Genomic DNA, 15879 nt, shown 5'->3' with positions numbered 1-15879 from the left:
ATTTTTCCATGGTACAAGAAATCAAGTGAGATAGGATATAGGAAAGTCTCTGCCTTGTGGTTCACTGAATGTCAGCAGACAGTGGTGATGATGATAGCTGGCATGTGTGAGCCAGGCCTTGAGCTAGTACTTGATATGGAATATATTATTAAATCCCCAGAGTGAGGATGCCTGGGTGGCGGGTAGCTCAGTAGTTGAGTGTCTGCTTTTGGCTCAGGGTGTGATCCCGAGGTCCTGGGATAGAGTCCCACATCGGGCTCCCCACTGGGAACCTGCTTCTGCCTCTGCCTATATCTCTGCCTCTCTCTGTGTATCTCTCATGAATAAATAAATAAAATCTTTAAAAAATAATTGTCAATTGATGATTGTAAAAAAGTTTACAGACTAAAAGACCACTGGACTTTTAATCCTGTGTTGGTTGTTGACTTGCCTCACAAGCAAGTCTTAATCTCTCTAAATGTTATCTTTCTTCACTATAAAAGAAAGAAAAGCGAGCCTAGGTTATCTATTATATTTTGTGCATCTGACTACGCTCTATCCAGTATCATAGGGAGTCTTGAGCACAACTTCCACTAGGAACTAGCTGGGACCACTCTTTACCACTTTCATCATTTTGTCTCAAAGGTGAAGGAAGTTATGTTTTTAGGTTTCTTTTGTAATTCTCTCACCATTACTTGGGGATTCTTTACATCTAGGCCTTATTGTAGGCTGCAGGGATATCCTAGGGAACACAACGAAGGTTCCATCAGACTGCTGTCATGAAACCTACATTTCGCACAGGGAGGCAGACCATAGGGAGTAACTTTAAGAAGGTAATTTCAGAAGTGATAACAGTATCAATTAAATAAAGTAGCACAACGTCCTAGAGAGGAGCCTGCGTGACACTGGGGTTGTGAGAGGGGTCGGGGGGGATGACACAAAGCTTGTCAAACGGCCTCTCTGAAGAAATGACATTAGAGCTGATGAAAATAAGAAGCCCTGGCAGGGCCAGGGGTTTTCATGTGCCGTCACACGAAAGCATGCAGCATCCTTATTATTTAGTTAAGGAAATCAACATGGTACCTCTAATTACTTTGGGATTGCGTCACTTGTCACATACAGATACGTAAATAGACTGATTTCCCAGTGAAACAGAAACATTTGGTAACTGCAAAAGCCATTTATTATGAGTATTCCAACACCTTGACCATTATTAGTACTTTATCAGGAGACAAGTCAGCCATGTATAATGAAGACGGTTGTTCTTTCCTGATGGCAGCTAGTTAATTCTGGGCAGGCAGTCCAGCTTTTGAAACAGACGGTGGCATGTATGGAAGTGAAGTATTGCAATTGAACAGATAGGTCAATAAGGATTCCATGTCACTTGTAAGAAAATTACATTTGATTTCCCTAGACTTTGATTGACTGCCTCATAATTGGTAACAAAAACCTGCATGCTGTTGGAGAAGGTGCTGGGTTAGCATGTACTAGTCTCTTTGCAATTGGCCCCTTTCTCTGTAGAAACCATGATGTCATAGCAACCGTAGCAGAAAAGCACACCCTGGAAGCCTCAAAATTATGCCACTGAGATACATCAGTACGAGAGAAGCAATTCGATTTTACCTACTTAAAAAAATTATTTTTCACCTTTTTCCTATTTTGCTATAGGATGTAAAACTGCGTGCGTTTGTTTTTGTGGCTGGGTTTTGCTTTCATAAATACAGACTATTTAAAAAAAACTTTCAAAAATTGTTTAAAAATAAATTTAAAAACCTTTCATTTTAAGCATTTGCCCACAATGAATTGTGCTTCTCTCCCTTACTACTACTAAGTTTCTTTAAACACTATTTCTTTAAAAGGAGAAAATTCTCTTGACTACTTTTGCGAGCCCTGGAATTCAGCCCGAGTTGGAGGGCAAACATCCCCCTTCTTCTGCGACTGTGGGGCTGCGGCTGGGTCATAGCTGTTTGGGATGTACTCAGAAATTGATCGATTTAACGAACACACTCGACTTCTTGGATCATTACTTTTGTTGAAAAATTGGTTGGAATGAGAGTCAGGAATCCTGTTCACAGCATTCCAAATCTGGCTGCGATAACCAGGAGACCTGTTTATCACACCGGCCAGGGTCCCCTCCCCATGCGCCTGTGTAGACTCGCTGGGAGCTGGGGAGGCTCAAACACACCACCCCTGAGCCTGTGCAGGAGCACCTCTCCTGACCCCTTGCAGCGCGTCTGCCACCGGTATGTCTTCCTTGGTGTGACAAACCTTGCAGAGACATATGAAAAGTCATGCTGGTGGGAATGGTTGTAATCACTGTTAACAAACAAGGTTCTGATTGCCAATATTACCATCTGTTCCATCGGGTTCCACATATTACCCTGTATGTGGGCTCTGTTAAACAGATTTCTCTACTGCCCAAGGTCACCCTTGATTCATGTAACCAGCCTCTGCAGATGGGTTACACGTGAACCTCCAAACTGCAGCAAGGATTTTCTGAGAAGTACCAAATGGTGTCATCTGATGACACGACCCAAATAAACAGAGTCAACGATGTCTGCAAAGACAAAATATGGACAGCCTTTGATATATAAAGAGATCAATCCCTAAGACGTCTGAAGTGCAAGATATGATTCGCCAAACTCCATATCAAAATTATTTCACTAAATAATTAGGGAAGCATTGGGGATGGGGAGAGCAGCTCTAAGCGATACAAGCAGAGATCTCGGTTGTGTTGGGTCCTATGCCTTCTTGCAAACTTAACGCTGATTTTTCTCTCATCCTCTCTTGACTCCTACTGAACTTTTCTTCAGCACTCCCCTTGAGTTGAGTCAAGTCCATTTAAATATATTGATCTTCTCAGCACTGGGCATAGAAATAAGAGTCAAGTACTGCCTCTAAGAAGTGGGGACCAGTGTAGACATAGCGAGAGGGGGAGTGAATACCAAGGAGAGGCACTGATGGACCAGAATGACCCTGAACAGGAAAGGACAGCTGAGGAGGTTTGGAAGGGTGAGCTCCAGTTCCCCAGGCAGAGGTGTGGATGGGTAGCGACAGGCCTTTTGGCAGAGAAAACCTGAGTGCAAAGACACACAGACATGAGATAGCAGAGTATTCTCTCAGTGATCGTATTTTTCCTTAAACCATGTTCTTAGTATCCATGCTATTAAGTGTTTTTTCATTGTGGGCTCCAGGATTTAAATGAAAAGCTTTGTGGTAAACTCCTTTCCACAACAAGCTTCTGTAAAATAGTATCTTAAGATTGTTGCAGGGATCCCTGGGTGGCGCAGCAGTTTAGCGCCTGCCTTTGGCCCAGAGCACGATCCTGGAGACCTGGGATCGAATCCCACGTTGGGCTCCCGGTGCATGGAGCCTGCTTCTCCCTCTGCCTGTGTCTCTGCCTCTGCCTCTCTCTCTCTCTCTCTCTCTCTGTGACTATCATAAATAAAAAAAAAGAAAAAAAAAAGATCGTTGCATTCTATGCGACCATTTGAGCCAAAACATCATTTTTAAAAAATGTATACATGTTTAGCAAACAAATGATTTTGAGCTCATGTGGAAAAGAGACACATGATATGTAGTTTGGGGGGTCAAGGTATGCTTCCTTGAGGAAGAGGTGTTTGTGTTGAGCTTGGCAAGGTGAATGGGAATTATCTGGGGGGAAGAGTCATCAGGAAGTGAGAAGGATGGGCATATGGGAACACCCCGAGGTAAGATGGAGCCCTGGCATGTTGCAGGTCGCCAGAGAGGCCCAGAGCACAGAGCCACAGGTAAAGATGAGAGAGGGTGGGCGTGGGGGTGCAGGTGGACTCAGGCAGGGCTTTGGGGGCCATGTGAGAAATTTGGGGCTTCATCCTGAGCAATGTGAAACCAGAAACATTTTAAATAGGGGAGAAATCTGATTATGTGCATGATATATATAACTATAATAATCTGATTATTATTTCAAAAGAAAACTTTAGCTCTAAGTTGGAGAAAGGATTGGAGGGGGAGAGGAGAGACCTGTTAGAAGGGAATATAATTCACAAGAGAGGATGTGGACGAGATTGGATCAGAGAAATGGAGCTGGAAAGGGGAGAGATTCAAGAAATAGGGAGAATGGGGTGCCTGGGTGGCTCCGTGGTTGAGTGTCTGCCTTCAGCTCAGGTCATGATCCTGAGGGTCTGGGATCGAGTCCCACATCGGGCCCCCTTCAAGGAGCCTGCTTCTCCCTCTGCCTGTGTCTCTGCCTTTCTCTCTGTGTCTCTTGTGAATAAATAAACAGGATCTTTAAAAAAAAAATAGGGAGGAGGAAAATAGTCAGGACTTGGTAATAAATTGGATACACATGACACATCGAACTTCACTTCTGTTTATGTGTATCAAATTATATAAACAGATGTTTTTATATTTTCCCATATTTGGGTTTTAGTTAGTTTTTCTGAATGTACGTTTTAAACTCTTACTTGATTAAACTTCAACTGATGGAGGTTAATGATAGTAAAAATCAAAATATTTTCTGATTATCACGATGACATATGGCCCTATAATTCTGGATTTTGTAACAAAGCAGTTTGACTTCTGTCCCGTTCATTTGGATAATGCCATACTATCTAGGAAACGGAAATGTGTTTTTAAAATATGACAGACTTCAGCTTGTGTACATAGTAGACACAGAGAAAAATAAAACAGAATGTCTTCGGTTTGAAACATGAAATTAATGGGATTCTGTTTTAAAAAAATATAAAGTCTGTGCTCTATTTCTATAATGAAATTAGTTTTTTTAGGTAAGAATAATAGCTTGGTTTTTTTCCACCATAATAACTTAATCTCAGTTATGCTTTTTACACTTAAACAGACCGCACAGAGCATATTATGGGCAGGTATGTACGTACAATGCAAATTGTTCTCCCAGCTGCACACGAATGATTTGTCTTTGGTGCTGGCAGTTATGTTCAATTTAGTAAAAGCTATGTTCCGCTGTGTACTAGAATCTTTGATTTCTTAAACAGCTAGGATTTTATGTACTTCTCTTTACTGGCTCATAAAGAGCACAGAAAAGAGCAGAAGGTAGGGATATAAATGAGCCAAGGCAAAATATGCCTTTGTCCATGAGAGAGGAGGAAGCGAAACCCAAGCACAAAGGCTGTGAGCAGAGGCACATCTGATGAAAATTCCTCTATCTCGCAGCCCGTTTTTTTTTGTGTGTGTGTTGTTGTTTTGTGTTCTGTTTTGTTTTGAATAAATAAGAGAAACTGAAACAACAGAGTGTGATCCTATGTATGCACTTGAATTTTCCAGAAAACCCCTGATGCATACAAAAGACAAACCCCTGGAGAATTTCCTGGTATGCATTTACCTATAATACTTGTAGCTTCTATCAGGGTTGCAATGAAATAACTCCACAGTGTGCTCCTCCTTGATTCTCCAGGATGTTTTGAAAGGTGAACCTTCTGAAAGGAAAAAAATCACTAAGTGACAAAGGAATTGTGCTTTCCAACTGAGGCATGTTCACAATGATTAAAAACTGCAAAGTATTTTGGCTGAAGGGACTGATTGCATTCAGCGCGTGAAAAATAAGTCAAAGGAATAAAACGATTTTTGAGCAGGTTTGCGTCTATATTAATTAGAAAATATGCATAATTTAACATTCTTGCTGGCAGCTTTAAAAAATTCAGTATTTCAGCTATAAATAAAAACATGAGACATTGCTGAGAAACTAATATACAAGTGACCACTGATTAATAGGAGAGAGAATTGTGATCCTGGGGTCCTGGGATTGAGCCCTGAATCGGGCTCCCTGCAGGGAGCCTGCTTCTCCCTCTGCTTATGTCTCTGCGTCTCTCTGTGTATCTCTCATGAATAAATAAATAAAATCTTTAAAAAGAAAAGAAAACTTATCTTAAGAGTGTTTATTTTGTTCCCTAGAAAGGAGAGTAAATGATGGCCCTCAGGCTATCATAGGGAGCTGCAGGCCCTCTCTACCAATATTTTTATATAAACAAATTCTGGTCTGTGTCATCTAACCAGATGTTAAAGGGATGCCTTCCCAGGAAAAGAATGGGAGACACCAAAAGAAGGATTAAATATATACCAAGGACTAGGGTATGGGTAGAAATGGAACCAAACTCTGATTCTGCCTTCATTTCAATATGGTGTTTTCTGGACGGATTTATTCAAACTAGGTGGAAGGTGCCTTCAGGGTTAACACCGAGGGAGCCCTGTGTTCCCTGGAGCACCTGCCTTCCTTATTTCATTCTGGTCCAGTTGCTGCCATTAGGTCCACTTCAGAACTGGTCTGTGTGACAGGCATAGCTTCCTTTCTCCTCGGCGACACTTCACTTACATTGTGCCCTCTCTTGGACAGTTGTGATAACTTCTATTCTTGAGATTGTCACTTCTCCTTCACAATCAGCAAATCTAAGTGGCTACCTAAGTAAATTTAATGATCGGAATATTCATCGGAATACAGGGTGATTCAGGCTGAATCATGCAGCCTCACCTGTTGTTTTTAGTTTTGGTTCTTAATATGATCCTAAGTGGAAAAAAATATGTGTCAGCTGTAAACCTTAAAGGGATGTTCATATTATTGGAGTCTCAGATATGTTTTTATTGTCTTGATTACCTCTAGTCCTTTGATGATATAAATGGGTTTTTAACACAGAATTTGGGGTCTTCCTTTGAAACTAGGTTGCTCTGTGTACCTTATGGCTTGGAACATCTCTTATTTGAAGCAATTCCAAATGTTAAAGAACATAATTAAATCATCTTCTGCTTGTTAAAATGATCCCCTTTTCTATTTTCACTACTTTATGAGCTTTTTAAGTGATTAGAAAGCAAGGACTATATAGAAAGTATGGCGTTCGTTAAAAAGAGGTTTAGCCTTTATCACTTGTGAGACTATTAATATATTTTATGGATAATTGTGGTCTTTTTATAGCAGAAGTAGGAAATTTAGCAACTGAATATGCCTACATTACTAAAATTAGTTACTATGTCAATATTATGACTTTGATCTTTGATGTTTAATTTGTAACAGCAGCATACACCTCCAAAACGTTTTGCTGGTTTCAAATGCATTAACCTCTGCCTACAATTAACAACCTTATTTAAAAAGGGGGAGGATGAGCTAAAGAGTTTTAACTTAAACCAAGAGCATCTCCCACTCACTTATTCCTCCTATTTAAAGTGTTGTTTTCCGGGGCACCTGGGTGGGTCAATGGTTGAGCATCTGCCTTCAACTCAGGGGCATGATCCCGGGGTCCTGGGATTGAGTCCCACATTGGGCTCCCCACAGGGAGCCTGCTTCCCTCTCTGCCTATGTCTCTGCCTCCTTCTCTGTGTCTCTCATGAATAAGTAAATAAACTCTTAAAAAAATAAAAAACAAAGTGTTGTTTTCCTAGGGGCACCTGGGTAGCTAAGCTGGTTAAATGTCTGACTTTTAATTTTGGCTCAGGTCCTGAGGTTGTGAGATCCAGCCCTAGTCAGGCTCCATGCCCAGATTAAGATTCGATTTCTCCCCTTCTCTAATAAACAAATAAAAATAAAAATAAAAATAATATAAAGCTTTGCTTTCCCACTAGTTGAGAATACCTTAATCGATTTTCTTTGAGTAGAATTTCCTGGTCTTGTAAGTATCACTGAGTTAAAAACTGAATGGCTGTAGGAGGGTTTCTAAGAAGTAGTTGTGCAGTTTTCTATAACTACAAGCTGTAAAAGTAGGAAAAGGGTTATTTAAATTCATTCTTAACTGACATCTTCCCAGACTCCATCTAAATCACTAGCACCTCAAGTCTGGGTTCATTGCATTGTAAATTAATTTCTTTCCCAAACTGTACTTATGTGCTCGTTTGTTTAATAAGCTCCGTGGTACACCCCGAAGACCATTTCTTGAACTCAGTTGAATGACATTCATTTCTCCTCCATTTACCCAGTGCTGCTGCTGAAGCTGATGGAATCGATCCATTAATAAACATCCTGTCTAGTAACCGGGACGGAGCCATTGCCAATGCAGCTACGGTACTAGCGAACATGGCAATGCAGGAGCCCCTGCGTGTGAAAATGCAGAACCACGACGTCATGCACGCCCTCCTCGGCCCGCTGTGCTCTGCTAACACGGTTGTGCAGAGCAAAGCTGCTCTCATGGTTGCTACAACTGCCTGCGACGTAGAGGCCCGGACAGAGGTGAGAGCTTTAATAACATTTGTTCTCTCAGTGTTTCTGGTCCCTATCTCTGAGTGGATTAATTCAAAACATTTTCAAGTGTTTGAACCGACCCATCATTTAGATCCTTCAAAACTGGGACCACACTTCAACCACGGACTCTGGGTGATAATAATGTGTCAGCGTATGTTCATCAGTTGCAACAAATGTACCAGTCCGGTGGGGGATGTTGATAATGGGAGAGCTGCTCCTGTGTGGGGGCTGGGAGTAGGGGCTGGAAACCTAAAACCACTCTAAAACAAATACAATTTAAAAAATTAAAAAATGAAATCTACTAAGTTGGTGCAACACTTTGGAAAACAGATTGGCATTATCTAGCAAAGAAGAGCATATCCTATAATCTGGCAGCTCTGTTTCTAAATTATACCAAAAATGTTCTCCTGCCTCTTGTGCACCAGGAGGCATTGTTTATATCTAAACGACTGGCAACACACCAATTGTCTAGTTCTCTTTTAAGAGAATGGGTATAAATTGTGGCACACTCATAAAGGGGAATTTCACATCAGTTAAAACGAATGAGCTATAGATCCAGATACCGACAGAGATGAATCTCGAGCATAAAGCAAAATCAAGTTGCAAAAGGATACATACTTATGATTCTGTTTATGTAGCATTTGGAAATATACAAATCTAAGCAATACATTTCTTAGGTAAACATACATGTAAGTTGAAACTATAAAGACAAAGGTAGAGAATGATTAACTCCAAATTCAAGAAATCCTCTTGGGGGAATCAACGGAGTGGATGTAATTGAGAGGAGCAAACAGGGGTTCAAGGTCATTAAAATGTCTTAAACTGAGCAGTAGACAAACAGGTGTGTCCTTACTACAATGCTTTACATTATACACATGGGTTCCGCATACTCTTGTGTTTCTTGTATATTTCAAAGTTTTAAAGCATAAAATTACATTTTTTTTTACAAGTGTGTCATGTAAAAGTATGTTTGGTTCTGTTCATAAAGATAACATAAACCTACAAACATCCTTTTTTCTCTTGCCTTTCTCATATTTACCAGTCGCAGGGCACTCATTCAAACAGCCTAGGACTTTGCTCCCCTGCGGCCAATAAAAATAGCAATAGCTGACACTCACTGAGCACTTACTATGCAGTGGGCACTGTGCTAAGCACTCTACAAGCATTTAAGCCTCACTTGTGATGGGCCGTGTTTGTAATTCCCATTTTACAGAGGACGAAATTCAGGCTTAAAGACAAAATGTGCTCCAAGCAGAGTTGGTAAATTGGAGGATGAAGAATGCCATCCAGAGCCCAAGCTCTTGCACTCTGCTGTCCACTCAGATGACTAACAAATCTTGTCTCTTCTGTCCCATAGGTATCTATTCTATCCCCACCGTTCTTCCCATTGGTTCAGTTCACTTGCATTCATCCATTAAGGCACTAAGACTACCAAATATTATTTTTAAATATTTATTTATTTATTTATTTATTTATTTATTTATTTATTTAGGAGCCTACATGTGCAAGAGTCGGGGGAGGGGCAGAGGGAGAGAGTCCCCATGCAGACTCCCCTGCTGAGCACAGAGCCCAACACCTGGCTCTGTCCCCCACGACCTGAGTTGTCTAACCAAGAGTCGGACACCCAACCTGCTGAACTGCCCAGGCGGCTCAAGACTGCCCCATATTTATTTACCATCTACTCCGTGCCAGGCACTATGCTAGGCTTCCAAGCGTTTTGGTCCTACCTCTGTGCAGTCTGCAGAATAGTCCATCTCTTTCCTGGAATAGTGCAGCTGAGTCTCCGGCTCTCCCTACCCCACCACCTCCTGCTTCCCACACTGCCTCCAGACTAATCTTTCAAATATATGACCCTCATCACATCATTGTAAGTCCCCAGTGGCATGCCACTGCCCCAGAAGAAAAATTCTGAGCTGCTTAGCGTGATGAGCAAGGGCTCCCAATGACCCACACCTATCCACCTGTGCCTGAAGCCTCTTCTCAGGCATAACTCTATGCTCCAGAAATACCATACTATTTGTAATTCTGTCCATATGCTCTGTTCTCTTGTTTATATGTCTTTGATTTCACCCCTTGGAAACTATTCGCACTTTCATCCACCTGATAAAATCTCACTTCACCTTCCAAACCCATGTCAGCCATCCTGTCTTCCACGAGGCCTTTCTTCAACCCTCAAGCTGGGAGCACCATCCTCTATGCTTCCATTACACCCTAGACATGCTTCCTTAGTCCTCTGATTTGCATATATGGTTCTTTTATGAAAGGCTATAAGCTCCTTAAGGCTTTAGGGAAAGGATTTGAGAGTTTTTCTTACCTGTGTTCATGCCATTAATATATATGTGCCACAGAGTGCTTGCTTAATAAATGATTGTTAAAAGAATGAGTAAATGAGTGAAGGAATTATTTTTTACTTTTTTATGATTTTATTTATTCATTCATGAGAGACAGAGAGGCAGAGACATAGGCAGAGGGAGAAGCAGGCTCCCTGTAGGACTTGATGCCAGGACGCCGGGATCATGACCTGAGCCAAAGGCAGACCCTCAACCGCCGAGCCACCCATGTGCCCTCATGTGAAGTAATTAATAAATTAGTTAGATCTTTGCCAAAAGAACACATGGAGTTAGACTATCCTGTATTATACTCAAAAATAACAATGTTCAGAAATTTGACTTGCTAAGCCTAAGATGATTCAAAGTAAACTTTTTAAAGCTGTAATGTTACATATATTAAAGTGTGATCCCTGAGAAGGAAATGTCACTGGACACTGGCAGAAAATGACTGAATCAAGTGAGTCATACCCCATAAGGGCTCTTGTCTTCAGATACTACACATAGAAACTGATAAAATATTCTTTTTTGTCCTCTAGGCTTGGATGATAGAGTATTGCATTTCAGACAGTGAGATAAGAGCTCTGTCGATTTTTTTCCAATTGGAATAATTTTATCCATGAGTAATTAATCCACCTTTATTAACTGCATTTCCTTTAATAGTGCAATTAATGTAGTTCTGTCCAATTCTCTTCTTATTTTTTTTATCTCTTTTCTCACTCCTCCCTTGGAGAAATGAAGAGAAGACACTATCAAAAAAATTTTGATAACAAAAATTGGTCTTTTTCTAGGGCATTGCTACACTACGCTTTGGCCACACTGACAATTTGGTGGCAGTGTCCAGTGTCATGGGTAGCATGTTACTGTATCAGTTCCTCCTGCCCAGCCTTGGGGACTATATTAGTTTCCTATTCCTGTGGTAACAAATTCCCACAACATGGCTTAAAGTAGTAGAAATCTATTATCTTATAGTTTAGGAGGTCAGAAGTCTGAAAACAGGCCTTATGGGTTAAAGTCAAGGTGTTGTCAGAGCTATGTTCCTCTGGGAGACTTGGAGGAAAAATCGGTTTCCTGGCCCTTTCTAGCTTTTACCATCCATCTCCATCCCTTGGTTCTGGCCCATTTCTCCATCTTCAAAGGATAGTACTTTAACCTCTGTTTCTACGCATCTCCTTTCTCCACTCCAGGAACCCTTATTCCATCTTATAAGGACCGTAATGATTAGATAGATTGGGCCCACCTGATTATCCCGGACACTCTCACCATCTCAAAACTGGCAACTTAGCACATTGGCAAAAATCCTTTCCAGGGAAAAGGACACCCATCATTCTGTCTACCACAGGGCCAAGTGAACAGCCATGTTGATGAGCAGAATGAAGGAACATAGGGGAGCGAGAGGACAGGCTCTCCACCCAGTCTCCCTTCCGTGTAAAATCACAATGACCTCCCTCAATTATTTGACTGTAGCCCCCTCTTGACCTTGAACAGAAACCTGGGCTCCTGTCTATAAGGTTTTGCAATAGATTGTTTTCCCCTGGATGTAATAAAATCTAAATATCCTAAAATGTTCTCACATAGTTAAACTCTTCTAACAATCAAATGAGATTTTTTAAAAAATGAGTGTTTATGTTCTGTACTCCCAAAGCATAGACTTCTGGTTTCCACTTTTAGTTAAGAAATTCAGGTGGACTGGAGCCTCTGGTGGAGCTCCTGTGCTCCAAGAATGATGAAGTGAGAAGGCACGCCAGCTGGGCTGTGATGGTCTGCGCCAATGATGAGCTGATGGCTGTTGAATTATTCAGGCTTGGGTGAGTGGAGCTGCCAGGAGTTTCTGGGTAAGAGGAAGAGCAGAAGATGAAGAGGTACACTCTTCTGCACCCAAGGAAAGTCAGAGTTCACAGTCCCACTCGCAGGGTGCTGAGCCCTCAGGAGCTGTGACTGTCCCAGCAGATAGGAGGGGGGCCCTTCTTCATTCCTCCCACCTGGTGATCTCCACCAGCACCTGACAAAAGCATCTTCTCTGCTGCCCCCTCACCACCTCCACGTTTTCACCCCCATCAATGCCTCTTTTTCCCTTCCCTCTGCCATTGCTCACGAGTGATTGTCTCACTACTTTTGAAGCTCAAATAAAATGGGTGAGCCCTGACTGCATATCCTCTTTCTCCCTCCTTCACACAAAGCTTTCCATCAGAATCAGGCATTTAACCAACCCCACGAAAGCAGTTCCTCCATTAGTAGCAGATGCGTGAGTTGCCTAAACACACTGGCAAATAGGGTTCTCGGTTTCCAATGACAGGCTTACACTATTTCTAGGCATCTTTATGTTTGTGTGTATTGCCCGGTTAGCTGAAAAAGTTGGGGCTCAATATTAATTTTGCCTTATTTTTTTAAGATTTTTTTTATTTATTCATGAAAGACACAGAGAGAGAGGCAGAGACTAGGCAGAGGGAGAAGCAGGCTCCACGCTGGGAGCCTGATGTGGGACTTGATCCCAGACCCCAGGGTCACACCCTGAGCTGAAGACAGAAGCTCAACCACTGAGCTACCCAGGTGCCCCTAATTTTGCTTTAAATGAAGGACTTTCAGCTCCTCACCCAGTGTCCTTTCCAGCTGTTTGAATATGAAACCCTACATGGCATATATACTCTCTAAAAGGACTGATCCATCTTCATAATTCTGTCTGTATTACTTTATCTAAAAGCGTGAGGTGTCTTTAACCTTCTCATCTCAATTCTTCATTCTGGGTCTTGGCCGGATATATAAATGAGAACTTAATGTTGGATTGCTTGTATAAAGCAAATAATGCTTTTTTTTGTCTTATTGACAGGGCTCTAGATATCCTTGAAGAAATTAATCTATCAGTAAGTCGAAAAAATAAATTCAGTGAGGCAGCTTATAACAAATTGCTCAACAACTACCTGTCTCTGAAATATAGCCTGACTGGCTATTTGTCATCAAGTAACATAATTAATGATGGATTCTATGATTATGGTCGGGTAAGTCGGGTCGGGTAATTTGTATTTTAGTATGTGCGATCATTTCTTCTTCAGTCATGATGCCATTACATGGCAATTTTATAACTACCTAACAGAATATATAGTCTTATAGACAGAAATTTGGGAATCGGAGCTTTATTCGTGACTTTATCTGGCTATAAGATTTTGCATTTCTGTACAGTTTTAACTAGAATCTGATTACTTGGAGTAGAATCGGCTTGCTAAGGCTACTCTCAAGTTTCAGAGAAGATATAAAAGAAGGAGCATTTTCTGTTTGGGGGTTCTATTATTTCTAGGGCTCAGTGTTAGTGATAAGGACAGAAGTATAAATGTTTCATTTTATTAATTATAATCTAATTGAAACTAATCAAATTGCAATGCCAGATTTTAAAAATGTAATATAGAAGAACATTATTTAAGCTGCATTTCTGATTACGATTTTAAAAACATTATATAGTATAATTCAAGGTTATGTCAAGAGAAATGAGAAGCTAAAAAGTAGCATTCTGAGGACTTTTTGGCATTGTTGCTAAAGCCAGCATTTTCCTTTCGTCTGGAAACCAAAAGCAGGAAGGAGACCAGGGAAAATTTTTTAAATCTACAAATGCCATTTTAGGCAAAACTAGGAACCAGATATGACCCAGACTTCATTTAAAAATGTAGAAGTTACTAAGATTCCTTGAGATCAGGGAGAAAGGGTACAGGAGGAGGAATGAAAAGGGAGAAAACATAGGCCCAGAGAGGGACAAGGCAGCTAGTGGTGGCAGGTTTCAGAAAGCACCATCGTTGCCTCAGGTGAGAGGAGAGCTCAGAAGTGCAAAAGCCAAATTCTCTGCCAGGCAGGTACAGGACCCAAGGACCTGGGACGAGCAAGGCTGGCAGCAGGAGCCCTCCTGGACCAGCTTGGTTCAAACAGGCAGAGGAAACAGGGCCATGAAAGAATCACATAGCTGAACCATATTTGCAGGAAACACTCTATCATGGCAACAGAATTAGAGACAATTTTTTAAATTTTTATTTTATTTTTAAAGTAATCTCTACTGTGTGGGACTCAAACTCATCACCTTGAGATCAAGAGTCCCAGCCAGCCAGGTGCCCCTAGAGACATTCTAAATAATGAAAAATGGCTAGCCTAAATCTTGACTCTTGCTCTTCTTCTTTCTGCTTTCCCCAGCTGCCACCACTGCCATACCTGTCATAACACACACACACACACACACACACACACACACACCACTGAGAAATCACTGCTCTGACAAAGCCCATCTCACTCAGTGATGCATATTTCAAAAGGAACTGGCACAACATTATTAGTACAAAGATGCCAGAGAGAAATGAGGAAATGAGCAGAAAAACCAGCAGAGAACACTTATCGGAACAGTGTTGCCATGGATCAGACAAAGCTGTGACAAAATGTATTTGTTCATACAGTTTTTTAAAAATTTAATGAAACCATATTCTTTGTAAAGGAGAATTCTCTGATTCATTCGTTCAGTAGTTATGAAGTTTCTAATACCGTGGGTTTGAAAATGTCAGTGAATTAAAGAGATCTCTACTTTCGTGACACCAGTGAGAAGAGACAAACAATAAACAGTAAACATGACAAATAGGTAAATAATTTATCTCACGTGATCAAAATGATCAGAGTTTTAGGGGGAAGAGTAGAGCAGAGGCAGGATAAGAGGGCTCTATTGTGCTGAGTGGGTACTGGGGTCAATGTTCATTTTAGAAACTGGTCAGGTAGGTCTCAACGGAGAGGGGAATACCTGAGCAAAAATGAGAAAGTGAGGGACTTAGCCGTGAGGACGGCTGGGGGAAGAGCTTTCCAGGCAGGGAATATGCCTGGCATATTCTTAAGAAACAGCGAGGTGAGCATAGCTACAGCTGAGTGAACCTAGGGCCCTTCTCATAAAGACCAAATCAGGGAGGTAAAGAGAGACCAGATCGTGTAAAATCTGTGGACTATCAGAAGGATTTTTGGCCTTTACTCTGAATGAAGTAGGAAAACTTCCTACTTCAGAAAAATGACCTGATCTATCTGATTTTTAAAGGATCCTGAAATGTATCTTGGACGAGAGAGGGATCTGATGATAATACGATTGGGAGAAGACCCCAGAAGGTGTGTGGCCTAACCCACCTCAGCAGGCTGGTAAAATTGCCAATTGCCCAGCCTGTTTTTAGACAGCCTCACAGCATTTTTAGTCATCTGTTTGGTAATTAGTTACTCTTACAGACAACCCATTCTCCCTTACGTTTACAGAGGGATTTGCAAACTCAACTACTTTCAGCTCCACTACGGATCACTGTGGTGTGAAACAGCTGAGAGTATAAGGCAATACAGATTGTGGGGAGCTGGAGGCAAGATGCCCAAAAGTTCACGGTCCTATTTCTAACTGCATAT

At 41.3% G+C, this 15879-nt stretch overlaps 1 protein-coding gene and 2 long non-coding RNA genes across 24 annotated transcripts in view; 2 read left to right on the top strand and 1 right to left on the bottom strand.

Moving 5' to 3' along the window:
• Window positions 1-15879, top strand: part of ARMC3 (armadillo repeat containing 3) — a 101616-nt gene that overhangs the window by 57280 nt on the left and 28457 nt on the right. For all 21 annotated transcript variants that reach the window (XR_012030820.1, XM_072825391.1, XM_072825377.1 and 18 more), the window contains 3 exons: window positions 7894-8143; window positions 12154-12290; window positions 13310-13478. Coding sequence is in view for 20 of the 21 variants with exons in the window: in XM_072825391.1 (XP_072681492.1) it covers window positions 7894-8143; window positions 12154-12290; window positions 13310-13478 (556 nt within the window). In the remaining variant the exon portion in view is untranslated. The remainder of the gene's footprint in view (window positions 1-7893; window positions 8144-12153; window positions 12291-13309; window positions 13479-15879) is intronic.
• Window positions 1146-15879, bottom strand: part of LOC140633194 (uncharacterized) — a 66881-nt gene continuing 52147 nt past the window's right edge. Inside the window, exons 3-4 of one of the 2 annotated variants that reach the window (XR_012030821.1) lie at window positions 5318-5411; window positions 1146-4246 (exon numbers count right to left, since the gene is read on the bottom strand). This is a non-coding gene — a long non-coding RNA (uncharacterized lncRNA). Of the gene's footprint in view, window positions 4247-5317; window positions 5412-10579; window positions 12314-15879 lie in introns of those variants that run through there. The other variant, XR_012030823.1, reaches the window with a different exon arrangement.
• LOC140633195 (uncharacterized) lies at window positions 13489-15777 on the top strand. The gene is made up of 3 exons (XR_012030826.1): window positions 13489-15088; window positions 15530-15597; window positions 15739-15777. It is a non-coding gene; the product is annotated as an uncharacterized lncRNA (long non-coding RNA).

Source organism: Canis lupus, chromosome 5 (assembly GCF_048164855.1).
Source record: "Canis lupus baileyi chromosome 5, mCanLup2.hap1, whole genome shotgun sequence".
NCBI lineage: Eukaryota > Metazoa > Chordata > Mammalia > Carnivora > Canidae > Canis > Canis lupus.
The sequence above is the reverse complement of the archived record's forward strand: the minus strand, read 5'-3'. Positions and strand labels throughout refer to the sequence as shown.